Consider the following 27,796-nt stretch of genomic DNA (forward strand, 5'->3'; position numbering starts at 1 on the left):
TGAGAACGTAGGCCACAGAACAGATCAGAGGAGCCTACGGAGTAGATATATCAATCACTGCTCATATGTACCTGAGTTAGATACGTATACTATCAAGGACTAGATCTGATCAATAGCATTGTCGGCCTTTATCTTCTCCCAAATAACGTTACATTGCATTAGGGCTCGCAGTACGGACGATGGACCAATATACTGGGCCCGACATCCTCCGCGGAGAAAGCTCATCGATCACCATCACGACTTGGCCTTGTAAGGTCTAGTCTAGTGCTGTGGCGAGCTACTGTGTTTCGGGTGCATGACAGTTGAGTCCTCGGTACTCTACAATGCCTTTTTGCATTTCTAGTCTACGTTCTACGTAGAAATCGTTGATGTTCCTTGAGTAGAACCATAAAGATCTGAGGTATACGCCATAGGCAGGAGACGGGGCGGCGATGAGATGCTGGTTGTCAGTCAAGTGTATGATGATGAGATGCCAATGAAAATGAAGCATGCTCCTTATCAGGGGATCTCGTAGAAGAGCAGGGATTGTATCTGTGCTAGGATCTCGGCGAGCTCAGTGGATGAGCCGCTCAGAGATATGATAACGGCTCATAAATGCTTTCTCCTGTGTGCAATCAAAATGAGTCAATTGATCCATGGGGTTTAAATGTAATAGAAGAGAGCATTCTAGCATATATTAAGCTCCAATCGCATGGAAACCGAATAGGAGTATCTGGGGTCCATGTGGAGAAGATCCGGAGAAAGGAGAGAGATACGCAAAACAGCCTCAGGCCATGTTGATACTACCATTGGCATTGGCCTGATAACGACATCGCCTGATAGCCATTGAGGATGCTGAATTGCCAGCGGCGCATCCCTATTGCTCCTGTGGATGGCAGGGTATCGTGACGTGTCGGGTGCAAATCATGGTCTTATCTACAACGCCCAGGAGTCTAAGATGCAAAGTTATCGCGGAGCAACTCTCCTTTTCCTGTAATCGGCTTGATTCTTTCGGTCTGAAACAAAGGGCGAGCATACAAAACCAGACCCGGATCCTATTGGGGCTGAGATGAATGGTTTGGTTCTTCTGCGTCGGTGAGAGCAGCAATTTGACTATCCGTGACGCCTTATCATGAGGCTGTGGAGTGATGATAAACTCCGGATTACTTTTGCGCGCGTCTCAGTCTGCGAGCCAATCTTATATACTCGTAGGAGCCGTGCACTTGTGTCCTGTTTCTTTTTCCTGCTCCTCATCATGATGTGCGCTGGGGAGCCTTAGGTTTCGGGCTTGCAGCCACGCCCTCCGATTCTGACAAGTCAGGCGTCGACTCAAGTGTCGACTGCATATGATGACTCTTTCTATAAACTGGCAGTCTTCCCTTGTCCTCCTTCTGAACATTCACGCCTCAAAATGGCCCTCTCCTTGGCAGCCAGCCACGCATCCAGCAATAGCATCAACAGATGTGGATCATCCTTATGCCCACCAACAACTCATTCCTCAGCATCACAAATTCATGACTGTCTCCGAGAAATAAGGCGATCTTTTCGACATTCTCCAATTGCCACAGTCGCTGTACTGATATATCAAGATGCAGCCAGGAGAAGCGGGGAAAGGAGTTCGGTTTATTTTCTGCTTTCCCGCCGCAGCCGCCAGAAATGCCCAGCGGACAACCATGACTGGTCGCTGGGCACTGCTTCTCCCCATGCAGTGTGGGGGAGAGCTTGAGCTTCAGCCTTTTCATCTCATCAGCATTATTCCTCCAAGAAGATACCTGAGACCAAAAGTACCGTTGGTAACTGTCCATCTGGTCTCGCTCATTGGACCATACTAACGGCTCACTCTCGACTCCGTATGGTTCCAATCAGATCCATTACTAGTTTCGACTCTCAACAGCAGAGTGGTACGTAGCGCAAAATATGCTTGCCTTAGCTGAGACTAACACACCCGAGGGGCTAGGATTCGGGCTCTCTTTTGCTTGCCAAACGGGCCGAGTGTTTGAGCAGGACCACTGCGTACGTCAGTTGTCTTACATCGCTTCTTGTGCTCCGCGCTGTTTATGGTACTCAACTCCGTACTACGGAGTACAGACGTACAATCCAAGTGATATGGCCATCGCTGCATACACAGCTGATCTGCTATTGCCACAACTGTTTGGTTTGATTTCTCCAGGAATCTCCTGCTATTCTCCGCCCCCTGGTCCGGAACTCAAACGGGATCATCGTTACTGTCGGCCTATCAGCCCTCATCAAGTTGCAAAGCACGCGACAATACCTTGGTCCGTCGGCTATATTGCTTTGACCATTTGCTTTCCCCATCGTTTTTCTCCGTATTCCTCGGAAACTCTCAAAATGCATTCAACCATGATAAATTGCTATCGGTCAACCAAGGGCCCCTGCCAGAAAGCAATAATCCTCATACAAATGGATCATTGGTGATCAGCAAGCATCACCTCGGTTCGTCAGCATTGAGAAGCAGTGACTAGTGTCGGCCACAGTCTCTCAGTGGCTGCTCATGCGCCACGCACCCACTTTCATTTAGCTGTCCCTGACAAACCCCTCTTGGCCTGGCAAGTTGTCGCGCGTTTTTCGCCACGGTTTATGAGTGAGGCCAGTTACCATTTTAAGAGGTGATGTAAGTTCTCGAAGACCAAGGCAGTCTGACAGCCAGAAGAAACTGACATAGTAATTGCGTCGTCTGCGATTCGTCCCGATCGGCGATATCTCGTGGTCCCATTGGTCACGGAATGACCAAGGCTAATTACTTTGTTCTGCTCTTATCAGCATTATCTTGGCTTATCTCGATTCCGGCGTGGGATACACCATATCTCCATCTTTATCAGACGCTAGTGCCGGTGGAGTCCTGCCCTCGTTGTCCATCGCGTGGGGCCGAGAACAGGATATTGTACCCACACGACGACACTGCATATCTGCCTGTTAACATTCTTCTTGTTACTGGCCGTATATGGGATGACTGGCGGGTTTGCTATTACCTGCAAATCGAATCAGCTACACCTAGGCTCGGCTTGTCGATATGCGCGAGGCATATGCCGCCCTGACAATTTGCGCCCGGGTCCCAGTTTGACAGCTTCTTTTTCCAGCGCTCAATGGCAAGAGCTGGAGCCGTACTTTGTACCGTGCTTGCTATCATTTTGCCGGTGACTGCATAAGAACTACTAACCTATGCTTTACTAATGCAGCGACAGGAATGGACCACTGCTCGAGGAGGAAATTTGCACATCACTGCCCTGCCTTTCCCTCCTCCCCGATGATCGCATCCACGCGATCGACCATTGCCTGATCCATACTTTCCAGCTGAGGGACATTGCATCGCGTTTCAAAAAGATGAACAAATCGAGCACCGATCGTATTCATTCAATGACGATGTGTAGCCATTCAACGCGAAATGGAGAAGTGGCCGAGACCCCGCAATAAGAGAATCGGTTCAACGGTGGGGTTTCAGCACCAATCAATCTGAATGTTTGAATCACTGATGGATTGGGTTGTGGCTTCTACTGCTGGTACATACTAACTCTGGCAAGAAGGCACACGTCTGTAGATGATCCAGCTGGATCCGTGATTCGCCAGTCCCTGTCTTTTGAAATGTGGTGACGAGCCTTACCATACGCCGCTTCATTACCGGATCTATACCAAACCTCGGGTAAAATAGGAATTCTGGTAATCCCGGTGAGGTTCGATTCCCAATGCGCCTCTAGATCCTCTACTATTGCTTCTGCTTTCTATCGTCTGGGTGCAAGAGCCGGAGTAGTATCCTCCAATTAACCATCCTCTTAGCATTTCTCCAGATGGAAGGAATCCCGGGATTCCCCCTTCGAACTGATAGCAGCCGAGACTCAGGCGAGAACGGCAAACAAGCTTAGAGATGTCGCTCAGCCATGTCGGCAATGGTCTTGTCTGAGCCTCCGAGGTCTCAGACTCTGGAGATCGGAGTGAACGATTTGTTCCGGTCTCAAGCCATCTAAATCGTGCTTAGTGTGCTATTTAATTTCGGGACGTGTCCGGTCCAGACGGGTTGCCCGAGTGTTCGACCTCGAGTCCCGCCCCATCGAGGAACTCACTCCTATATGCGAAGAAATGTGGATTTTTGGTTTGATGGTGGCTCATGGTGCGGTGTTCCTGGCCGATGAGCGGAGCAACCAGCTTATGAGTCTACTTTTTTGTAGTTCTCACTTGGTGCTTTCCGGGACTCGAGAAAGGACACGGTACCCAACGAGGCCCAAATCGGCCCGAATGGGTCTCTCAGTCAAGCCTCTGCGGCGCTAAGCAAGGGACGAGGTGCGAAATGCGGATGGCGTCTCCTCTCATGCAAACCAGAGGGCGCATTGACTACGGAGCACTCCGTAGTACTCCGTAGAAGCTTTGATGCTGATTTCTGATGGTCTCTTCTTAGCTCGACAGCTTGACGTGTCGCTGTATAGTAACAAATACATCCCATTCTTGCTATTCTTTAGATAGTCCGAGAGTCTCAGATGCTCCGTTCTCGGCCGAACATCCTCATTCTTGCTTATGCGTACAGTTCATAGTATGCTGGATCACCAACAGCGATGCAATGACATGAATGGCAAATTTTGCTGATCGGTACCTGCTCGTCAGCGAGCCATAGCATGCATCATTAGGCTGAAGCCAAAGGGATCGGTTGTTCTAACCCTACATCTAGCCCTACAACTGAATAGACACTGGCATTATATTCTGGACCTGATCAGTGATTCGCGTAGAATCTCATTGGAGGAAATACAGATCTAGAGCTGGACGAAATGCCGGCCCGCATTGACCTAGATCTTGACTCGACTTGCAGTAGCAAGTTTAGACTGATAGGGAGCTTGTTTGGATGTTATTATGTACGATTACGGCGTATCTACTCCAAGTGCAGAAGGAGTACTTGTAATGATACTTACAGGGGTGCAAGACCGGAATTATCCACGCACGAATCAGATTACTTTTCAGCGCTCTGGTAGGATCAGCCTCGGAAGCATGTTAGATGATTAGATCCCTAGTGGCTTGGAGAAAATGAGTGGGAGAGTTTTGTGATTGGATCAATTGAGGGGCGGAGAGGCTGGTTAATATCTTTTAGCCGTTGGTAGCTAATGGAACGGATTATTTCCGTTTTAAGAGATTACTCTTTACCTTCGTTCTCTGCGATGGTCATATTTACTCCTACTGTGAGACACATTCGTCTTTGTATGTCCCAGGACGATGCAAGACGACTATAAAGTTAATGCCTCAGCAGTGATTTTTAAGGTACTGTGTACTCCGTAGGCTAAGGTACTTCAAGATCGCATCAATTGGCTGCGTTGCAGGAAGGCTTCCTTCGAGAACATCCTTGGCCAAAGTTTAAAAAGGAAAATGAAAAAGCTAACTCCGGCTTAGACCCGGAATTACTGGTACTGGTAATACCACTGTAAGCCTGCGGTTCATCATAGAAAGCGATCGTGAAGTTCCGCTGCTTGTTTAGTGCTATTCGAACCGGAAAAAATGGAATAATTAGAGTCAAATAACGCATACTCTCTCAGTGAGGAGAAGGTTGAAGGCAGTTTTGAGAAGTAGAGAGATGTAGCTGGAATTCAATTATAGATTATGTGTGGTGTAGGTGGGGAGATTCAAGGTTGCCAGGATTGGAGCGACAGATTCATGAAAATACCTTTAATAGCCAAACCAAACCCACTTGAAGCACATGGATATGCATGGTGTAAATGGTCTTAGCAACATGGTATGATCTATAAAAGAATGATGGATTACCAGATGCATAATAAGAAGGTATTATGCTTCTGCACCGCCCGGGGTTGAATTCCCTTTTGATTTCTTCTTTCTTACGGCGGAAAGTAGGAAAATCTCAGGACAGATCATTTACCTCAGTCCCCAAGATCTGGAGAGTGCCTGTGTAGCAAACCAAGTCCAAGACCCCAAGTCCACCGTAAGTTCCTCCACCCTCGTCATCCATCTTCATTGTCCCCCCCTCCTCTTCCGTCTACCATCCATCCTTCTTCCCCTTCGCATCATCCTCTTCCAATCTTGCTTTTTATTTAGCCTTGAATACTTCCTTCCTCCTCCTAACTCATCGGGCGCTTGGACTGGCTGTCCGGGGTTTCTTCTCGTCCTCTTTTTTTTTTTTGACTCATTCCTTGCTTTTTTCTTTGTGTCTTGCTCTGTGCATCGATCCTGCTTACCCTCCTCCATTTTTATCCGCATACCTTAATTCTGCCTTGGCCATGTGTGTCTGAAGAGTCTAGCCTCCTGCCTCTAGGCGATTACAAGCAAGAATCACAAGAGAACAGATCATCTGTTCTTCATAAACCAATCGGACACAGTTGACCAAGAAGAAAGAAGAATCATACATAGACAAAAGAGAGCAAAAGTACTTGCACTTGCGATCGATCAAGGTAAGCTGCTTATTGAGCACTGACATTTTCCTTGCTGTTGCTTTTTCTTTCTTGCTTTTTCTTTTTCAAACCCATGCATCGTTCGGACTTCAGGACTTTTGATCCTTCATTCCCAATGGCGTATCTCGTCTTACTCATATTACTAGGTACTGCGACTAGTCCAGCCGATCCATCTTCACAGGCCGCCGCCGTTGGTTGTTCCAACGAACAACCCTCATACTCGACCAGACCCTAGCCAAATAAAGCACTAATCGGCTTTCTGCACCTAGAATATCTAGCAGCCGATCGAAAAATCAATACCTTCGACCAGGGTCTCGGGTTTTGTCGTTTACGGCGGGTAGAGTGGAATTCCTCGTGCTTCCTCCAATCGACAACACGCACAATTATTTCCCCTCCCCTCCGTGCGTTCGCTCTGTCCTCCTCCGATTGCTTCCCTTGGATTCTCGCAGCTCTCTCTCTTATCTGTCGCGCTCTTTCGTCCACCGTGCGATCTATTTCCCTACTCTGTCTGCTTATCTTTCCTTCGGTTTGCATTCCTTATACCAATAAGGAGACGACAGGGTGCATTTAACCCTGCCACGACGGGATAATGTCGGGGATGAGCCATGGAGAAGCGCCTAAAGCAGCGCGACCGACTCCATCCGCTGTCTCCGCCTCCTCTGGTTACGACATCGCCGATGCTGACCGATCATCCTCTTCCCATTTCCACCACACCTCCCAGTTGTCCGACGATTTCTCCCTTGGTTCTCCCCTCAGTCCACCTGACTCCGCTCATGTCCAGGACGGTTTGCTCCAGGACTCTCTCTTTCCCGAGTGGAGGAACGCTGCTCCCCGACACGGGGTAGAAAGCCCAGATGAGATGCAACGGAAGGATCCACTGGCTACTCAGATATGGAAGCTCTATTCTAGAACAAAAGCTCAGTTACCCAACCAGGAGCGCATGGAAAATCTCACGTGGCGCATGATGGCTATGAGTTTGAAACGTAAGGAACGCGAAAGGCTTCAGCAGAATCGGTATGTCTATGATGATTCGGAGTGCTTGGACAATCGCGCTTTTTTGAAGTCATGGTGAACTCATCTTATTCTCTTTTACGATATAGTCCTTCGATGAAGAACAGTGGCAGCTCGGGACCGAGCGGTATTGCCCAACTCCGTCAGTCCGACCGCCCTTCCTTTGCACGGCCATCAACGTCCACCGATCTTGCCTCCGACCCCATGAACATCGACGACTTTATAGTTCCTATCGAGTCGCCCGCCGATCACCCTCGGTCACCCACAACAGATACAGCGGCGACTTCATCCGTGGCGATCCCCATCAAGTCTCGCAAGGACCAATCGGCCGATGCCACTCCCGTGCCAGCCTCCTTCCCTCACCCACCTCAGGACCAGCGCAGAAACAACGAGTTTGGCTATGTACCCCGCCGCGTGCGCAAGACAAGCATCGATGAGCGCCAATTCTTCAATCTCCAGATTCCCACTCGCAAGCGGCCAGCCGAGTCCTCTCCCCAGGTGCCGCCCGTGTCGAACGCCATGCTGGCTCAGGATCCCCATTTCTCGGCCGGTGTTCCTGATTACACCCTTGATAATGCGTCCTCTGGATTTGCTCTCCACCATAATACTCAAAACCACCACCACAACAATAACCTTACGTCCCCTGGCGTCCCCTTTGGATTGGACACTTTCAGCTTGGGAGAAGATCCGATTCTATCGTCGGCCGGTCCTTACCAGGCGCACTTTACTTTCTCTCCCAGCGACTCTCCTATGACGTCGGCCAACCCGTTTGCGAACGTATATGCGCAGACCCCGATTGCCTCGTCGCTTAATTCGACTGAATTCTTTTCTCCTCCTCCGTCGGGGTACCAGTCCACCGTATCAACGCCTCAGCCCACATACGATGGGGATCACTCCTTGTATTTCGATATGCCTTCGATTGACGCTCGGACTCAACGGCGTATTCCCAACTACATTACCCACCGTTCGAACTTGTCCGCTTCGCTGCAGCCGCGGTACATGTTTAACAACAATACCGGTAGCGAGCAGCAGCACGGGATGACCCACGCCAGCAACTCGTCCTCTGCTGTTCATTCTCCGAATTATACTATCCCTCAGTCGCAGCATGTCGATCCGACTCAGGTGTTAAACCCCAGCGATTTCCCTACTTCCAACTCTCATGCCGGCATATTCTCGTTCGGTGCGGATTCTGACAACGAGGATGATGATGCGAACAACTACACCGAGCGCGCTGGCCTGGCTATGCCCGCCGACTTTGGTGATGACAACGCCGGCGACATGAACGGCTTGCACTGGGACGGTCAGTTCCCTGGATCTTTCCACTCACTGTCTGGATTCAGCGTGCAGCACCGGAAACATGTCACGATCGGCTCGGCAGACATGATGGACACTCCCAGTGAGTGGAACCAAGGCGGCAGTCTTGGCCGCACGCACGGATCCGCAGCCTCGGTCAGTGAAGTGCGCAACCGCGAGCAGGACCCTCGTCGTCAGAAGATTGCTCGTACCACGTCGACGCCTAACACCAACCAACTGCTGCGCCAGAGCATGAACAATACTTCCCACACATCGCCGAACACCCCTCCGGAATCGGGACTCAGCAGTGCTGTTCCGTCCCGACCGGCGAGCCCTGGTGGCTCCAAGAACGGCGATCAGAGCAATGGGCCAACCACCTGTACCAACTGCTTCACTCAGACCACCCCACTGTGGCGCCGTAATCCCGAGGGTCAACCCCTCTGTAACGCCTGCGGTCTGTTCCTCAAACTGCATGGAGTGGTTCGTCCGCTGTCGCTGAAGACAGACGTCATCAAGAAGCGAAACCGCAGTAGCGCCAACAGTATTGCTGTGGGCGCGTCTCGTTCGTCCAAGAAGTCCTCTCGCAAGAACTCAGTTGCGCAGGTCTCCATCATGACGACACCTACATCGAGCCGCGCACAGAGTGGCACTACATCCGAGTCCCCGCCGGCCATTCCTGGAGGCGCGGCCTCAGCCGCTGGCAGGACCGCAGCTGCGACGGGCAAATCTGGTGTGGTCCCCATCGCGGCAGCACCACCCAAGGCTACTCCTTCTACGAGCGCTGGACAAAGCCGTAGCACCGTTCAGGTGGCCCCCAAGCGCCAACGGCGTCTGGAGAAAGCCAGTGAGACGGACGCAGCCGACGACAGCAACAAGCCCAGCACTTCGTCTGGTGGCCGGTCGAAGGTGGTTCCATTAGCACCTGCCATGCCTCCGGCAGCGGTGAACCCGGCCAATCATAGCATTGCTGGTGGTCAGGGTGCAAGCCAGGAATGGGAGTGGTTGACCATGAGTTTGTGAGCTAGCACTTTCAAACTTCATCACCATTTACTTCTTTCTTTTTTTGCGCGTTGAGATATGTTCCTTTACACCATGATTAATAGACGTGATGAATTACGCTCAAATCTGAGATCAACAAGATTGTGGGGGAAGTTGCTCGCTAGACGAACAAGGTGTTTGGGAGTGTTGACCGCGGCCTGACTGATCAAATGCACCTCACGATTCAGATTTACGACCATCTTACGACAGAGGGTGCAGCAACCTGGTTCGTCAGGCATAGTGGCTGGTATCTTAATGGTTGATATGAGTGATGCGATGCCTCTCTCCTTTGGTTGATGTGGCCTCTGTGGGCAGGCGCGATACATCTTCAATACGATGCATCCTCCACGCCTCGATCTCAGTGGCACGCCGATAATGATTCGACTCTGCTCATGCCAGATCAGCCTCTCCTCGGAGGTGTGGGACCGGGAGATTGGATACACCAAGGTTGTCTACGTTTTTATGTTGATTTGATGATTTCAGTTGCTTGATACAATCGCGTCTGTCCGGACCCCAGTCTTCCTTTTGTGTCTTGCGTCTTTTGTTCTGTTTTTCGGTTTCGTTGCATGTTCTCGAGACTTGGGGCCGGGCAGAAGTGCGCATCTCTGTTTGATTGTTTCACTTTTCTGTCTGATGGTTCGTGAGATTATTCTTAATTAGATAGACTATGCCGAGCTTTGTATCGGTCAATATAAGCGATTTCTCACTCACCTCGCAGAAAAGTAGCCTCTCCATGGAATGCATGCCCGACTATGAAGTCACTGTACCCCTGCGTGGCCATGACATCACTAACTTGAGCACATATATACCTCTGCAATCATATATTGCATGCTCACTTAGATATCAAACAAGCATCAAGACCATCCAGCCAAATCCAATTCATCAGATCAACGAGTCGAAGGAACTGAACTCACCATGTCCGGAATGGCAGTACGTCCTCCCCACCCCGAGAACACCCACCCATTGACAAATACCGACACCAACACCAAAACCAGGGCGACAATCGCTCTTCCTACGAGGGTAACAGTCCTGTCCCCTTTATCCCCTCAGGCATATCTAACTCGGTGGTATGACACGGACAGAAGAAGCCACCGACCCCATCACGCCCACCCTACACAACCCATCCCAGTCCTACGCCGACCACACCAAGGAATCAGGCAGTAGTGTCGCGGAGAAAATCGCCGAGGCGATGCAGCCGGGTTTGTACTCCCTATCCCGGGGGGAAGCTTTGCGGATGGCGCGTTGATATTGATGGGCTGCAGGGGATAACAAGAGCACGACGAGGTTGTTGTCGGATACGCCGACGGGAATGCGGGCTGGGGAGTGGGAGGCTTCCTTTGGAGACGGGGGTGGACGACGGGATCGGGAGAAGGAGGAAGAGGGGAAGGGGATGTTGCAGGCTGCGCAGGAGGCTGTTGCGAGGGCGTTGGGAGGTGGGTCGCGGGGTATGTTTCTTCCTCGTGGGAGGTGAGGTTGGGTGAGGTTGCTAATGTGTGTATTTTAGGGGCTAGTTGAGATGACTGGGCTTGAGTACGGGTATCTGGGACTTTGATAAAAGTGCGCATACGCAATGTCATTCTTGTTTAAGTATCTTGAAGGGAATCACCGACACTGTGCCTGGCTATAACTGTACTCCAGCCCTTGCAGCAGTCCCATGACATGAGCACCAATGGAAAACGCCACAAAGACATGCCATATCGTATGCGAATGGCCCCATATATCGAATGCACCCGGGTACAGGCTCTCAGGAACTCTCCTCTGCGGTGCGTCAGCAATCTTCCCTTCTGGATATAATCGAAGGAAACCTACCTCCCAAAAGTAGCAACCGATGATCAGAAACAACCCTTCGAGCAGGTAATATTGCACGCCTATCTTCCAGAGATACGGCACGCCCCAAAGCACGCACGCATGGCCGATTGGCGCAAGCGCCGAGAGACCGGTGCAGATGAAACTGGCCAGTCGGAACGAGCGCCACTCGGGACCCCTGAACTGCGGACTGAGGAGGGCCACGGCGGTTGCGGAACTGAAGGCCAGGATCTGCAGGCATCCATATCAGCATTGAGTCCGTGACTGTGATTATACTATGAGCAGGGCACTGACAAGCGACCAGTAGAAGTATTTCAGCTGCGGGTTACAATAGAACCCGAAATGCAGTCCGCTGATGAAATCGCCCAGAATGAGCACGATGATCCCGATATAGTCGAGCTGGAGCCAGCGGTGCGCGACGGCTGCAGAGTGGTTCAGCAGGGTGTGGTACGTCGTCGATGTCAGGAGACATATTGAGGCCGTGAGAAGTTGCAGTGAGACGATGGACCAGTCGAAGTTGGAGAGGTTCCCATGCGTTGTGCGGATGTACTCGTACAGGATGCCCTGGGACGAAAGCAACAACACGCCTGGAATCAGATGCGAGTAGATGTTTCCAGTTTCGTTGTGGCAGTACAGCCAACTGGCGAAGCAGCGATAGTAGGATCGGCTCTCGGGACGGTATCCTGAAAGGATGAACGGGTTGGGATCGTACCATGGTGGAAGCTGCTTGATGGTGAGGAGAGTCTGTTTCTTGACAAGCTGCGATTGATCATGTCCTCCGCTCAGGGCGATCTCCATGACCTCTTTAGAGCGGATGATCCGGAAGCGGAGGAGCCCATTGAAGACCATTTTGCTGTTGTTTGTCCCTGGAAGAAGCTGTCAGGGGACATACTGACCACATAGACCATGCTGAGAAAGGATAGAGTATTGATATAGGAGTAGAAATAATGGCTTAAGCCTTGAGGTAAAAATAATGATGATCATCAGTATCTCCCTCGCATCCTCCCATTCTTGGATCAACCAAGGTCCACTCATAGCGAACCATGAGGTTACGCCGGCCAATGTGATTGGGAGATCACAAGGAGAACAAGCAAAGCAACCGCTGCAATGTCCAAACTCTGATTGGAGAGAATGACAGGTCAACATGACTTTCAGGGGAAAGAGTGGCCTGCCGCATGTGAGTTGCTACTGTAGTTCTTGGCTGGTAGCTCAATGCGCCATAGTCTACGGAGTGTAAAGTATCGAATCATTATCTCAGTTCTGGAATCTTCAGGGCGACAGATATGACAATATGATTTCTACTGTAGGGCATATAATTGTCTATTATTGTTCTATCTGCCTTTTCCGTGCCGTGAAATGCTGCCTCAGGCTGGACATATGTCACGTGCTACACGTGATCTTCAAAAATTCAGATTGGGGATGAAGATATCCCGAAATGTTCATGGACGTTGACGTCCCCATCAGCATATTTATTTTCTGGAACAAGCCTTGGCATCCTTCTACGCTCAGAGAGGGATACCCATCGCATAGTAAACTCGAAACCGAGACTTTGTGCGTGGTTCAAGCGGAGAGTAAAATTGGGGTATCTCGGCCTTTGATTCTGGAACATCTCCCCATCGAAGCATTCATATCTTAGCATTCAGAGACTCTATTTCCGAGTCCTGTCATCATGGGCTCCAGCACGAAAAAGAAGAAGGAAAAGAAGAAGGACTTCCAGGTAAGTCCTGCATCAGCCCTGCACCAGAGCATTACTAACTCAGCCCAGAAAACGAAACTGAAAGTCGGCAAAACCAAGGCAAAGCCTGACAACTTCACCGACACAAGTTTTCGCGCAAAAAGTACGCAGCCTGCTCTACCATGTACATGCATATGAAGTGCTAATAGGCCGTCACAGCCATCACCCTCAACCAACAATCCCTTCACATCACCGCCCCATCATCAGACGCCCAATTCACCCACCACGTCTCTTTGCTTTCTTCCAAATCCGACACCCAGCGCCGCGACTCGCTCGCGCACCTGACCACCTCATTCGTCTCAAGGCCAGTAGACTCCCCCCTCCCCCAGCCCGTAAGCGTCCTCCTGCCTACTCTCCTCCCCCTGATCCTAGACGCAAGCTCCAGCGTTCGCACCCAGCTTCTCAAGCTCCTGCGCGCGCTGCCAGCCAACGACATCCAGGATCACGTCCCCCAGCTCCTGCCCTACATCCGCGCAGGCATGACCCATCTTGCAGCCGACATCCGCGTCTCGGCCGTCGAGGTGCTGTCCTGGCTGGTGTACGTCGCAGGCGCGGAGGTCGTCTCCTGCGCCGGGGGTTGGATCAAGACGCTGAACTGCTTCCTGTCTGTGCTGGGCTGGCACACGGAGGAGTCGTCCAAGTGGTCGGGGAATCGGGCTTCGTTCGGCAAGTCGGGCGCTAAGGGCCAGCCGATGGTTAAGGTGTTGGCCGCGCTGGCGGTGTTCCTGCAGGCGGGGATCGGGCGGCCGGATGATGGGATGGGTGATTCTTCCGACGAGGATAGTGCGATGGGGGTGTCGGGGTGGGAGTTCCCGTTGTGTCATGCGGCGCAGCATATGGTTCCGCAGGCGACGGCGCCGTTTGTGCATTTGAATCTGTTTGGGCAGCCTCGCGATGAGGAAGGGGAGATGTACGAGACGCGCGAGGATCGGTATCGCGTGTTTGAGAATCGGTTTTTGAGGGCTGTGCAGCGCGGTTTGGAGGGTGCGCGCAGTGAGGGCGGGGAGGTGGGAAGGGCTTCGGCGGGTGTGAGTAAGGTGCTTAAGGAGGCGATTGCGTATGGGCCGGGGGCGTGAGATTCCTCCAGGCCCTAGAAGCGGTGGATACGTTTATGGCATCTCGCCCCATCAACCAGGGTCGGAAAGGTCTGAGGTCTGACACCGACGATCGGTTGGATCATCCGAAGCCGCTACAATCTGCTTCGATGATCACTTTCAACCCGATGGACAGTACAGTCATTAATGCGAATGACTATCAGATTGGACCAGTGTCTCCAGATAGGACACGCCTCAGAACAGAGCGCGCAGGCGGATACGATAGAATACTACTCCTTCGGTGACCAACAGCGACTGAAGATCAGGATCAAGGAACACATCATATCAGGCCTGTTACTACATAGATAAGCGAATTGAACTACATCAGATTCGTTTCTCTAGTATCCCGTCCTTCACACCGAGCATCTTCTCTTCCCGACCCCCGCCCTCCCCCAAAACCTCCTCCGAACCCGCATCAACCCCCTCCACCGTGCCCCTGCTATCGTAAATCTCATCCGCCAGCACAGCCCGCTCAATCAAGCTCTCGCGCGCCGGGAACCAGACCGACAGACCCACATACACGATACTCGTCCCCACGAACCCTAACAGCCACCCAAACTGGTACGGATGGATCCCAACCCCGACATCAATGCTACTGTTCACAGACGCGATCAAACCCGGTAGATTCGGCGCCACGCCAACCAGGAACGCGACAAGGGCGCGCCAGTTCGTCCCCCACGCGGAATACCGATACGTCGGGTTTGACGGCTGATACAGCGCCAGGGTATCGTACTTCCTCCGCTTGACGAGCCAAAAGTCCCAGAGCATGATTGCGCCGATGGGGCCGAGGAAGATTGCGTACGCGGACATGAAGTTCAGGAAGCTTCCCGCGGACGCGAGGATCTTCCAGGGGACGAGACACCACGACAGGATCGCGCAGATGATCTGCCCGCGGCGCAGGTTGATGTACTGCGGTGCGAGCGCGGTCAGGTCGTTAGCGGCGGAGATGGAGTTGGCGGAGATGTTGACGCCCAGGGAGGCGAGGGCGAAGGAAAACGCGGCAAAGAAGCGGCAGGCGCGGCTGGTCCAGTGGCTGATCAGCACGATCGGGTCCCATGGGATATCGCCGCCGTAGCGCGACTGGCCGGCGGAGGAGGCGGCGATGCCGATGAAGGAGATGAAAGTGAAGACGATGGGGAGCATGGGGATGTAGAGGAGCTGCCATCTAGGGCTGACGCGGGAGTATCGAGAGAAGTCGGACTTTGTCGGTCAGCATATCGGTGTTACCTCTGAAATGCATCACATACCTGGTTCACGCTGAGCGTGGCATAGTTCCCCAGTACAGACGTCATATTCGCCAGGAACAGCCAGCTATACTTGGACCCGGAAACCGTGGGCTTCTGGTCAAAAATCGCTCCGCCGCCCTCGGCCACGAACGCCCAGACGAGAATCGCCAGCCACGCAATGGGCACGATGATGGATTTGGCGACAAACAGCCACCGGACTTTGTTTGGATGAATACACAGGAATGGGAACTGCACAATAAAGAAGATTAGGTATCCCACCATCCCGGCAGTCGTGATGCCCTCGTCCTCGGGGATGTCATTCTTCAACGTCAGGAAACTCGGCCAGATGGCGCCGATCATGCACCGGACGGCATTGCCCCCGTTGACATTCTGTATCGCAAACCAGAAGATCGCCAGGATCACGCGAGAAATGATGGCGACGTAGGAGCCCCAGAAGCCCCAGCTCGCGCGGGCGATGACGGGAAACGGGATGTGGTAGATGGCCCCCACGGCACCATTGGCGGCAATGACGAAGGAAATGATAAAGAAGGAGATGGCCACGATGGCGAGGGACTCGCGCCAGCTCAGCCCGACAGCGATGATGCCACTGGCGAACTGCCATGTTGCGGCGTTGAATGCGTCGGAGATCCAGTACGCTTTGGTCGGAGTCAGCAATGCAAAACCCAGAAATTGGATCGGTGATATCTCACCGACAAAACTCAATGGACCCCATTTTCGACGGTGACGAGGGACAGGATCGAGATCGAGGTTGGTCCAGCGGGCATTTCCCTCTGCAAAAGCCGACTTGGGCTGGGTGACGCGCAGACGGGGTCGTCTGAATACCATCGTAGGACGATGGAGTATTACTGTGAGACTAGGCAATTGCAACAAGAGACCATGTGGAGCAAAGATAAATTATGGAGAACAGAGAAGAGAAAAAGTAATTATGTTTGCATGCAGATGGCTTATCAAGGGAGGGATGATGCAATGTCGAAAGTGCTCTGCGTCACCACCCATACACCCTCAGTAGATATATTCTGCCGCTGTCTATCAGGTAAACAAAGCCAATGTCATCGATACACTATTGCCCAGGTTTTTGAACAGAGAAGCCTACCTATATATCTATCCCCATCACTAAGACCATGACTTACTCCCCAAGATAAGCCAACTCGCCCTGCTGATAAGCCAGCTGAATCCCTGTAGGCCAAGCGCACCGTCGACTTATCAGTTCACCATCTCATTGGCGAAATTCTCCTTCAGTGTAACGCCATTAAAAGTCTGATAAGAATCCTGTCTGATCTCTAAAGAGAACCGTGTGTGGCGATTCGTGCAGATCATTTCGCGCCCCCGTGGTTCATAAGTAGCAGAAGCCATCATTCCGCAGTGTTGATGGCAGGATAATCGGGCCCATGATTAGATTGTCGTTGTCTTCATTAGAAGAGAATTAGCCCTTCGAAGAGAGTTTCAGGAAAGGCAATGAGAGGATCATTTAACTCGAGTACTTCGTGCCAGGCTAACTCACCAAATAGTGGCTCAGGATTGAAAGGATCAAATTGCTGAATGCTACCAGCATATGAAAAGAGGATACTATGAACACCTGAGTATAGTGGCCAACCATTGACCTGATACTAGTGTCGTTAACGGTATAAACTGTTCATCTTAATCTTCGATCTTTCTATTCTTGTCCACTAGCACTGGTCGCTTCATATGGCATATTGAAATACGTAGAGATCACGGATTACTCCTTCTCCCCAGGAAGTCTCACATCTTCCCATCCCCTCCCATCACCAACACCAGGCAGACTTCCCACACGCCGGATCCCCTTCCACTCAGTGACATTTATCCACCCAATCTGCTGCAAGCCCCCAAACCCGCCGATCCAATAGACTTGCTCCACTACCATCTTCGCCCAGTAGCTCGAATGCGGCGCCCCAGGCTTTCCCGGCAACCAGGCACTCGCATCCGGATGCGCGCGCAGATAGCACTCCTCCAGCGCTGCCTCTGTATCCCCGTGCAGAGGCGTATCAAACGGCTCCACGTACCCGATCAGCGTGACGCGCGGGAGACCTGCTTCGCTCGGAGGAAACCCCGGCGCGACGGGCTGGGTCTGGTTCAAGTGGTCCCACCAGTCGATTGCGAGGCTGATGTTTGAGCCGGCAGCGGTGTTGCGAAAGGTTGTTGAGACGTGGAGGGCGAGGAAGGTCGGGTTGCCGTCGCCGCCGTTGCTGACGTCTGCAGGGAGGTATTCGTCGCAGTCGGCGATGTACTCTGGGAGGCTGATGGGGAGGCCGGCCACGGAGGTGGGCGCGTGGGAGTTGCCGGGGAGCGGGTCGGGGAAGATGGTCGAGACGGTGCCCGTTGTTGACAGGGCTAGGAGACGACGAGCCATGAGTGTTGAGGTGAACCAGGATGGTGCTCGCATGGTCTCGGGTTCCCCGATGTGGATGACATCACTGTGTTGGACGTTGTCTTCTGCCGGTATTGACGGAACAGATTGGTCTTGATATGAATCGCTAAGAAGCACCTGGTTGACGGCATTGTCTTGCGGAAAAGCCGATGGGATAGCGGTCGCTTGCAGGACATGACCGATAAGAAAAGCAAGTGCGGAGAAAAGGGTGGCACGATCCATGTTTTCGAGAGGAACAACTTGAACAACTGGCTGGTTGGCGAGATGCTATGAAAGTATTCTGTCTGCGGAGACGTGGAGATGCGGATGAAAGCACTCTGTAGAAGGGAAGAGATCGCCCTTTTAATAGCCCTGGTGGTGTCAGTATCACACGGCTTTGTGCAGATGACCAAAAGCAGAAGGCGCGTGAGGGGAAGAAGGAACGACAGCCAACCAGATATCTAATCTTATCTGATGGAGCTAGTCCTCAGGCAGCTAGGCTCCATCTCAACCTCGGCTATACAGAATGGCTTAAATATCATGTCTACCTCTGTAGCCTAGATGAAGAAGCAGGAAACACGATACAGTATATGCCAGAGAGCACTGCTGCATCTGGCTGACCATTATATTCACAACCAGTCCACCACTGGAGTATACCTCTTCAAATTCACTGATCTCTTGCTCTAGCAAAGTACTATAGTGAAACTGTGAATGTCACCATTCACCGTACTACCTACTCTCTTTTCGTTCTCTTGTTCACATGATCTTCTTCGCATTCATCCCTGGTCAACGCAGACCTTAGATGGGGAGTCTGCTGGCATCAAATCTGAGCTCCCTTTAGGCGTTAACGGACTGGCCTAATGCTCCCGGTCCAGCGAAGGAGGCAGGTAAGATCAATCCTCTGATTACTTCTATACCCATCCCATCTAACGGGCCCGAGCTAGTTGTGTAGAAAAGGGCGGCACAATGACATTCATGGGTTCCATGTGGGTGAAACCCCTCCATCGCCTCCAGACCATACAACAGGCAAAGCGAGCGTTCGCTGCTAGCGCGTGCAGCCCGAGTATAAATACTCCCAACTTTTTCGTACTTCGTCGAGTGCGAGGTTTCGTACCAACCAGTTCGATGGAACAACAGCTTTTCAAATTACTCTTCGTGCAAGTTATAGGGTTGTTAGAACCATTATCATCTGCTTCGCGTATTCGCTTGTGCCAATTGATCCACTATCATTCCATTTTTGATTCGCTCCCAGAGGACATAATGCATATCCCTGACCGACGAGGTGTCGTCGCCGAAGTCGCCGCGAAGCACCATCTCACTTTGACCGCTCAGGAGAAATCGTGTGTGACCCTACTAGATGTCGTTCGCAATCTCAAATAGTCTTTCGGCAGAGACAGAGAACCAAAGACCAAACCTATTGCAAATTCGATCTAACAGTCTGCTGTCATCCTTTATCAGCGCGGCATTAAAGTGGAGACTACTTGCAACCATTGTGTTAAGTCAGGTATGTTTAAGAAGTGCATCATGGGGCCTGAGTATGATTCAGCGGGTACCACTCGTGCGTTTTTTCAGGGGTCGTGCGCCAATTGCCTCTGGAATGGCAAGTCAGCAAAATGCAATTATTACTTGAGTCATACACAAGGATGGAATTCCGACGACAGCGTGTAAGTTTCTACCCCATCGATTCTCCTTTCTCTTGACTTATTCGTGTAGCACAATTCTTCAGGCTGGTGGACTACTGCAGGCTCTTGGTAGCAGTCCCACTTTGCGAGATATTCCCCCTCAAGTAGAAGAGGTTGTCAACGATCCCATCGAAGAACAGTCGAACGTATCCAGAGCTTCACATACCCCCCACAAGTCCACCACACCTCCTTCTGCCAGCGTCACTGCACATACCCCATCAGTCGAAGCTGGGGCAGGTCGCATCAGCCGTCGCTCTTCCGCTGTTAAGCCCTCCGTTATCAAAGGTTCTTCGTCCATGATTGATAAAGGAGAAGGGTTCCTATCGAAACGCCCCCGCGAAACCCCGTCTTTCGGTTCAACTCCGTCAAAGAAGCGTCGTCGTAACCCCCTAGACGGGGAAGTTCTTCCCTGGCCTGTGTCGATGGTCGACTTCGAGGACCTGGATCGTCTCCGTCTAACTTTCAATTGAGCTCTATCTCCATCGGTCAGATCCCTTTCGGTCGACCACGGTAAGGGGACCTCGCCATGGGCGAAGCTCCGAAATTGGGGTAATCTTGACAAATGCGACAGCCCAGCACCCGATTCGCATCTCTGGGGTCTCTCTAGTAAATCCCTTTCAAAGGGTCTCCCTTCGACCCGTGGGCCCGAAAAGGGGAGATCGAATTCAATACTGAGGACTTAGAGCATATTGTGACGGTGTGGAAGGTACATCCTAAGGTTTAAGAACAGAATACTAGGGACTCGAGCTGGGTCAAAAGGTCACATCGTTGGGAGTTTTTCTCCACTAGGAACCACCGAAAACCCCGCAGAATAAGAAGGTTAAGCCAGGGTACGGCGAAGGCCACCAGCGGGCCGTTCTCGAAAATGGCCAACTGTGGTGCTAGAGGTCGGAGTCTCCAGTCCTCCTGGCTTCGTACCGGTGTGGAGCCCACGGTCTCAACCTGCACGGTCAATGCAGTCGCGTCGTCCTGCTGGAACCCTCTCTCATCCTTACAACGGTCTTTCAACCTCCCAGGCGGGTTCACTGCCTCGGCCAGCGAGACCCACAGAAGGCGTGGACGCTCTTCCAGGAAAGGTCCATCTCACGATGGATCAAGTGCAACAGCGTCGTCGGGGCGCTGCCGCAGTTAACCGCCCAGCTTCATGACCTGCTCGAAACCTTTGTTGCCGGCGGCAAACCGCCCTGCGGATACGGGAGACACGATCGAGTGTGGGGAAAAGTCGGATGGCAACGATGCGGAGGATGAGTTTATCCAGCGGCATGCGGAGGATACCCTCTGACACATGCTTGGCCAGCGAGCCAGTCCTGGGAGTCAATTATATGGACGACCTCGAACAGAAAATGAAGCTGGACAAGGACGACCACTTCTGGAATACTCCACAACAGCGGCGCATGGCAGTGATAATCTCCGACGCCTGCAACTATACAGCCAGGTACAAGAATCCGAGATGGATATGGACGACGTCGATGGAGCGCGGCCAACAGCACGGCAGATCCCTTTCACGCGAACTTTCCCCTAATCTCAAAGGAGGGACGAAAGATCACATCCGATCGTCGGGCGAATAATCCCAATCCCCAAACTGAATTTGTCAGATTGCTATGACGGCGTTTGCCCCCGCACATTATTACCCGGTCCCATTTGGGGGCAAACACGTATTGTTTGCGAAAGCAAAGTATAACGAAGGAAAAGAGCCAAGGATTACTTCTACAGCCCAGTGATTAACTGTGACGCAACCAGTACTTCTCCGTTCAGCTAATGCCGCATGGCAGAACCGTCTACCGATTTCATATGTCGCATACATCCTCAAGTTATTGTCAAAGGGACAAAGCTATCAGGAGCTCCCGTCTCGGGGACTACTGAGCTCTTCGTCCGAGACAGGAATGGTATGCCCACACTGCAACAAAGCGAGGTATGTCAAGATATTCGCTTAATGTTTCACATGCTCACTATCTGACCTTGTGCAGACTATATTCCAGCGTCCTCCCACTACCAAAAGCCAGTGCCTTTGGATCCGACGACGGGATCTTCTGGGCCAGCACAGTTACCAGGTCATAATGGGATTGACTAGATTGAGTTCAGCAGCCCAGGTGAATTAAGTTCACTCACTGCTCGTCAACCATCTATCTATGGTGAGGTGACGGATGGCTAACGCGACCGCTGGTCCAGCCATGTCCGTGCCTGATGCCTGACATGCTTGAAGGAGTTTTCAGGAGAACGGAGGAGGATGTCGAGGGCAGCACTGGGGCCAGTGGCTTTTAGCGCTAGGTTGGATGGGGTGAACCAGTGAATCACAGCTGTTGTATATTCTGATCTCAAATCAATTTAAGCCTGACTTCCTCTTTCTTTGCTCTTCAAAGCATCAACTCGTAGCCGTACTCCGTACCCGGTGGTTGGTTGTATAGGTGCCTAGGTAAATTCAACGCCTTCCGATTTCACCCGTTGACTCATTGCTGCCTCAGGCTGCAACCCGCATTGACTCACCGGTCAAGCCTCAAATCCGGAGTCCAACCTTTCAGCTCGCTACAAGATGCGGTGAGTCACTGAGTGACACCAGGACCGGCTGGTCCTTGAATCTTCCGAGATCAGGCAGTCGCCTCTCGCCGAAGAGATCAGGTCACGCCGCGACAAGTCAGCCAAGAATTATAGAGTACTTAGGTGATTACATTGTGATTGGCTATCCTGGGTACGTCCAGTGCATCGCTGGATGCTGCTGACGGCTAACAAACATAGGGAACTTGCAAGAACTCTGGGTAAGTTAAGTAGGACAAAGTCGTCACTTATGATAGATAGATATGCATTCCTTGCCTTGCCAGGAAGCTGGACCATTCCCAACCGCCGCTCCATCCAACAAAGTAAAAGAAAGCGAGGACAAAAAGATATAGATAAAACCATGACAACACCCTTCCCATCCCGCCACACTCCGTTCGTGTAATAAGACCGACAATAGATGCAGAGAAATGTAGGAATAAATGATAAGAAAGATGGACTAAGCGGTAGCTCCCAGGGACAAGAACCCACCCCGGCATACATCGTACATCAGTAGATCTGCTGGTAACAGAGCCACTATAAACAACAGGTCGAAGACGTAGAGTTCAACGCAGACAACCGTCTCAAACTCCCAGCAACAGCAGGGTATATACACATGACAACTCAAAATCGTTTTCTCCAAATGCAGAAAAGAAAAACTCGAGATAAAGTTCGCTGCATCAAAGAACTTTTCCCACCAGTTGTCTGCGTTGTTCACCTCTGCGCCGTTGGAGAAGCCTGAAAAGAACGTCACTCGATCGACGAGATCATATATGAAATAAAAGAGAGATATGATGGACTAAGCCACACGCTAAAAAGCCACTTTTCCTTTCTACAGAAAAGAAAAAGACAAGAGAGAAAAGAGCCTGGCAGCTGAATGTTTCATCGACAAAGCTAGCCCAAGTACTCCGATCGCACACTTGGGTTCAGCGCAATCTTCCTCGCTTCGCTGCCACAGCAAGCACGCTTCATGCCAGCTGGTCCAGACAAAGGAGCGCTAACAGCCAGGAGACTGAGTTGAGCAGCGGAGAGAGACTGAGAATGTTTCGGACCAGAACGAGTATCGCCCATGGAACGATCCGAAGCCTTGCCCTCGTTCCGCGCATTGAGGTTCATCAGGTGGCGGACATGGTTCTGCCACAGAATATCCTCGGAGCCTGTGCGGCCACGTTTCCGGCATTGCCGCTGAGCAGTCGTTCCTTGCTCGAGCGTCTGTGCAGAGCGGGAAATAGCCCCCGACAGTTCACAAAGGCTTTGAGCTGCCTCGTGATCAACAGGAGTGCCCAGCGAGATATTGGATAGATCTGGGACCTGGCCAGCTGCGCCCAAGTAGGTCTCAGGCGAGCTGTAGATCTCACCAAGCGGGCCCTCATCGATAGGAGACGCGATGGCCAAAGCCTTCCGACCTTCCTTGAGTGAGTTGCTGGTGCATCGGAGCGTTGCCTTCACAGCCAAGCGAGGCTTGGCAGAGGCGCTAGTGCCCAGGATGGAGATAGGGGCCGACCCGGAAGAGCAAGATGACAAACTCGACGACGACAGCGTCGAGACATCGGAAATCATCGATTCAGGGGATGACGCCGAAGACGTCGATCGAGCCAGAGACGATCTGCGAACCACGGTCGGGTATCCATCAAACGTGTTAGCCTTTTGGCAAAACGCCAGCGACGGCCGCTGATCGAGAGTCGATCGCGCCATGCACACATTTTGCACTTGTGACATAGCAGCGCAGATGGAAGCCCGGCGGGCACAGAAGGCGCTACCACTCGCAGCAGGAGTGGTAGCAATGACCGTCTGAGGCGTCAACTGAGGTGTTGGCAGCATAGGTGGTCGTGGCATGGACGGAAGAGACGATGCTCCAGCAGACATGGGCGAGTACCGCTGATACGCCGATCCCTGATTGTAGATGGATGACGGGCTGGGGTGCTCACCCGTCGACGGGGAACGAGGAGAAGGTGAATCCGATACAAGGCCCGATTCAAATCCTACCATACAAGAAGATGAAGGCTCCACGTCCACTGTGTCCAGTTCAGGAGTGAGCTTGGGGATGACCGTTCGCCAGCACTGGCCTTCTCCAGCAAAAGGCCCACCAGCTCCCGGGGTGTACTTCAGGACGATGTCCGTCCAACGCTGAAAGGTGGCTTCGGTAACGTGTAGTCTCCAGCCAATCGCTTCAAGAAACATCAACTCGTTCTGGTTGATTTCCGCGGTATTCAAGCCGGAGATCTTGCTCCACGCACGGGCAGAGTAGTTGCGGTCCTGAAGGTACTTTGATGCAAGGATCAAAGCGGCAAGGAACATGCGACGGCCACATTGCATGGCACGGCAGACCGGTTTGCTCCGGGGCGGTTGTTCCTGTTCCGCATCGTAGCGAGGCACGTGCTCCTTGATCTTGATCAAATAATACAGGGCAACCTGCAGAGTGCTGTAGCTGGTGCGCGACCGACGGAGAGTCTCCTGAATGAAAGTACGAAGGGGTAAAACACCTTTGCAGCCTGTGGCAGAGTCGCTGCGAGATGCCACTGCTGACAAGGGCCAGATTATCTCTACAATCTGCGAGGCGGTGTCTTCGTAGGGCAAGAGCATTTAGCTTTAGAAAAGATGGAAATCAAGAGGAAACATTCACTTACCGACGAGATTGTCAACAAAGTTGACCTTCCGATCCGACTGTCGCAAGAGGCATGGCGGAGGTCGGGCACAACTGACGCCGCTGGACTGAGCCATGCAGCTGTTGGTGCGCCGAGGATGCCTCCGCAACTCGGGCGCGACCGCCGCATCGGTAGCTTTGGGCAACACACCCCTCACACCGCCACGCGAACTAGTCGCCGAAGTCAAGATTCTTCCAGCCACCTGGTATTCGCCTTCATTTTCCCAGATTACATCCACCGGGTTCGTGGAAGTCGACGAGATGGAACTCTGGTTTGATACACAATCCAGGGAAAAGACGGAAGAAGATGAGGAAGACGCCGAGGAGGAGATCGAGGAAGCATAAGGATGCGCATAGGGCGCTTTGTACTGAATGCTCGGGTATGAGTCCCTCAAACCCAAGACGTCCATCCCTGTCATATTCGGGATAGTCAAAACCGTACAACCTACCCACCACTGTCCGAAATCAGAAGTAGTTTTGGTTGGTTATACAATCCTCCGAACCGAATATTATAAATAAGAGATGGGCGATTTTGAACCGTGATATTGTCAAAAAACCGTTGCGCAAATAACCGTTAACGAGGTACCAGTGAGACAGATACCGTCTTTTTGTTCACAGGCGACGGCGTGCCTTAGTTATGAGAGATCGCCAGCTTGTCAAAGAAAAGGTGGCGACGAGGGAGGAGACGAGGTTAGGGAGTCAAAGTAGGTATGGACGTCGAAGTAGGAATCGAAAGAGGTCAAAGGTGTAACTGTATCGGGATGGATGGAAGGTGTTCAACGTCCACGAGTCCGATCACCGTTCGTAGAGTCCGTAGTAGATCAAAAGCCGAGATCACGTTTTGAGAAGTATGCGTAGGCCGCGGTATACCGACATAAGCTTATTTCAAAAGTGATAAGTACTGTATAGGTCTGTTGTTTAAACAAACATGACAGTCTTGTCGGAGGCTTGAAGATCTGGGGCTGAGGAGTCTGCAAAGCTGGTGATCGGAACAGAAGAGATCGAGTAAACAGGGTACATCTTGATCATCAAAGGGATATGAAAGAGGTTATATGAAGGTGCCGATAGAACGGCGAACTGACCAACAAGCAGGCAGTACCAGTGGAGGACTGATGCTTGTCCAGGCAGTCAGCTGTTTATCGGGTGGCTAAAAAAGGACGAGGGTTCGGCGGGATGAGTCGTGAGGCTCGACTAGGCTGAGGCGACAAAAGAACAGTCAGCAACCCGATCGTAAGTCAGGAGAGGATCTCTTTATTTCTGAATAAAAATGGTGCGATCCGAAGTATGACTCTTTCCTCCCAAGAAGTAAAACCCAGCAGGCGGGAACCGAGGGAACGCTGCCTGATGACTACCTATTCTTGTGGAGGGCGGAGCAAATACTAAGAGTAGGCAGAGCAGTGACTAACTAACCTGGGGGGCGGCCAGTCCAAGGGAAAAAGATGGATCGGGTGAAAGAGAGGGAAATGCGGCGACTTCCAGTACACGTTTTAGAAGGGCCCGTGGGACAAGGAAAGGAGATATTGGAAGGAAGATGGGAAAAATAATGGCGAAAAGGAATCAGAAGATTTTGGTTACTCACCTCAGTCTGTACCTGTGGCAAGACACTCAGGTGGCGGAATTTCGGGGGTGGAGGGAGTCAAAGAGCAGACGCAGGGACCACGCTTCTTTTTTTGCCAACGAAGGCGAAAAACGAGAAATGAGCGGAGAGTAAGTAGATAGTACTGATACAAGCAATAAAAAGATGAGTAACAGAAGAATAGCTCAAAAGGAGCAGAACAGCAGAACTCTAACAGAAGGAGGAAGGGACGTCTTCACTCCGTCTTGCGAGAGAGTAGTCAGTAGTAGTAGGAGCAGATAGACAGAAAGCGGGCGACTTGACAGTTGTTAAGGTAATCAGGGCGCGATCGGGACTGGGCTGGACGGATGCGGATGTATGTATGACTCCTCAGCCAGCTTCCGAGATAGGGGATGCTCTGTGGTATTTGGTCCACCGTTACGGAGAATAGGAGATACTCGACAACTCTACTGTCAAATATCCTAATATGCTCTGGTATCTTTTGATATATCTTAACGAAGTTGAGAATTTAATGTTCTATACTCCGTACTCTGAAATAGATGAATACTCTAGGATTCTACCTAAGACACGACTAGTTCCCCTCACAAGGCCCTCAAGTTCACTCGGCGCTTCTTCAAGGTAGTGTCCAGCTTGTATACCTCTCTATAATTATATAACCTCTCTAGAATTATATAAATAGATAAAGACTGTTCATTTTCAACACCTTGATCGCTTGAAATCATATTATTTTCTATCAAAGACTAGCAGCGATAGATGATCATCTAGATACTTACTCTGTAGGGGCTAAATCTAGTCCGTACAGTGGATCTATAATGAATATCCTTATGACCATTATAATGAACATTAATATGAACTTACGATTTCAACTACCACTAGTCTATGGAGTCGTTTGCTGGCAAGAGTGTCGTCAGGATATCACGAATTCGCGATATCGGCTAGGTGAATGACAGGATTCGAATAAGTTCCTCCACGTTTCTTTCTAACCATGCAACATTAAGGCGAAATGAATCATCACTATAGGCCACCATGGGATAAACCTCGCTGCTAACTAAACCCGGTGTGCCACAAACTGCATGACTGGCTCCTCTGACGGGCCGGCGAGTACGGACTCAGGAGTAAGGGTAATAAGATTTCCTATCCGGGTTGATTCCGCTGCTCCTTCAACAACGGGTCCAGAGTTGTTGGTGGTCAGCCAACCAACCACCCGGGCGGTATTTGCTCCCAGCCCACGCCACCTTTCGCTCAGAATCTGGTGCTGCTCCCAAAGGCAGTGACACATCCTGCATAGGTCCATGGTTTGTCTCTCGGCGAAAAATAACGAGGCAGAAGGCAAGAATGATACTTCTTTGTCTCCCTTCGTCTTGAGCCACGATGATCATGAGCACTCCTGCCTTCCTACTCG

At 51.6% G+C, this 27,796-nt stretch overlaps 8 protein-coding genes across 8 annotated transcripts, besides 2 other annotated features; 4 read left to right on the top strand and 4 right to left on the bottom strand.

Moving 5' to 3' along the window:
* Positions 1–6,963: 6,963 nt before the first annotated feature.
* On the top strand, positions 6,964–9,698 carry NFIA_048160 (GATA-type transcription factor; the record flags this gene model as incomplete). The annotated part of the gene is made up of 2 exons (XM_001257375.1): positions 6,964–7,388; positions 7,475–9,698. 2 exons carry the CDS (start codon positions 6,964–6,966, stop codon positions 9,696–9,698), a joined length of 2,649 nt encoding a protein of 882 aa, XP_001257376.1.
* A 1,087-nt stretch (positions 9,699–10,785) lies between these two features.
* NFIA_048170 (uncharacterized protein) lies at positions 10,786–11,231 on the top strand (the record flags this gene model as incomplete). Its single annotated transcript, XM_001257376.1, has 3 exons — positions 10,786–10,915; positions 10,979–11,161; positions 11,221–11,231. 3 exons carry the CDS (start codon positions 10,786–10,788, stop codon positions 11,229–11,231), a joined length of 324 nt encoding a protein of 107 aa, XP_001257377.1.
* An 87-nt stretch (positions 11,232–11,318) lies between these two features.
* On the bottom strand, positions 11,319–12,371 carry NFIA_048180 (hemolysin-III family protein; the record flags this gene model as incomplete). Its single annotated transcript, XM_001257377.1, has 3 exons — positions 11,319–11,474; positions 11,526–11,753; positions 11,817–12,371. The coding sequence occupies 3 exons, from the start codon at positions 12,369–12,371 to the stop codon at positions 11,319–11,321; spliced, it is 939 nt and encodes a 312-aa protein (XP_001257378.1).
* Positions 12,372–13,191: 820 nt separating this feature from the next.
* On the top strand, positions 13,192–14,333 carry NFIA_048190 (IPI1/TEX10 family protein; the record flags this gene model as incomplete). Its single annotated transcript, XM_001257378.1, has 3 exons — positions 13,192–13,239; positions 13,288–13,360; positions 13,417–14,333. The coding sequence occupies 3 exons, from the start codon at positions 13,192–13,194 to the stop codon at positions 14,331–14,333; spliced, it is 1,038 nt and encodes a 345-aa protein (XP_001257379.1).
* Positions 13,208–13,231: a microsatellite.
* Positions 14,334–14,675: 342 nt separating the features above from the next.
* Positions 14,676–16,423, bottom strand: NFIA_048200 (nucleobase cation symporter-1 family protein; the record flags this gene model as incomplete). The annotated part of the gene is made up of 2 exons (XM_001257379.1): positions 14,676–15,551; positions 15,599–16,423. 2 exons carry the CDS (start codon positions 16,421–16,423, stop codon positions 14,676–14,678), a joined length of 1,701 nt encoding a protein of 566 aa, XP_001257380.1.
* An 892-nt stretch (positions 16,424–17,315) lies between these two features.
* NFIA_048210 (uncharacterized protein) lies at positions 17,316–18,206 on the bottom strand (the record flags this gene model as incomplete). Its single annotated transcript, XM_001257380.1, has 1 exon — positions 17,316–18,206. The coding sequence occupies one exon, from the start codon at positions 18,204–18,206 to the stop codon at positions 17,316–17,318; it is 891 nt and encodes a 296-aa protein (XP_001257381.1).
* A 1,017-nt stretch (positions 18,207–19,223) lies between these two features.
* Positions 19,224–20,115, top strand: NFIA_048220 (uncharacterized protein; the record flags this gene model as incomplete). Its single annotated transcript, XM_001257381.1, has 4 exons — positions 19,224–19,303; positions 19,401–19,467; positions 19,536–19,627; positions 19,677–20,115. The coding sequence occupies 4 exons, from the start codon at positions 19,224–19,226 to the stop codon at positions 20,113–20,115; spliced, it is 678 nt and encodes a 225-aa protein (XP_001257382.1).
* Positions 20,116–23,068: 2,953 nt separating this feature from the next.
* NFIA_048230 (putative G1/S-specific cyclin Pcl5) lies at positions 23,069–25,237 on the bottom strand (the record flags this gene model as incomplete). Its single annotated transcript, XM_001257382.1, has 2 exons — positions 23,069–24,738; positions 24,802–25,237. 2 exons carry the CDS (start codon positions 25,235–25,237, stop codon positions 23,069–23,071), a joined length of 2,106 nt encoding a protein of 701 aa, XP_001257383.1.
* A 1,793-nt stretch (positions 25,238–27,030) lies between these two features.
* Positions 27,031–27,068: a microsatellite.
* Positions 27,069–27,796: the final 728 nt, after the last annotated feature.

This window comes from Aspergillus fischeri, genomic scaffold (genome assembly GCF_000149645.3).
Source record: "Aspergillus fischeri NRRL 181 1099437636266 genomic scaffold, whole genome shotgun sequence".
NCBI lineage: Eukaryota > Fungi > Ascomycota > Eurotiomycetes > Eurotiales > Aspergillaceae > Aspergillus > Aspergillus fischeri.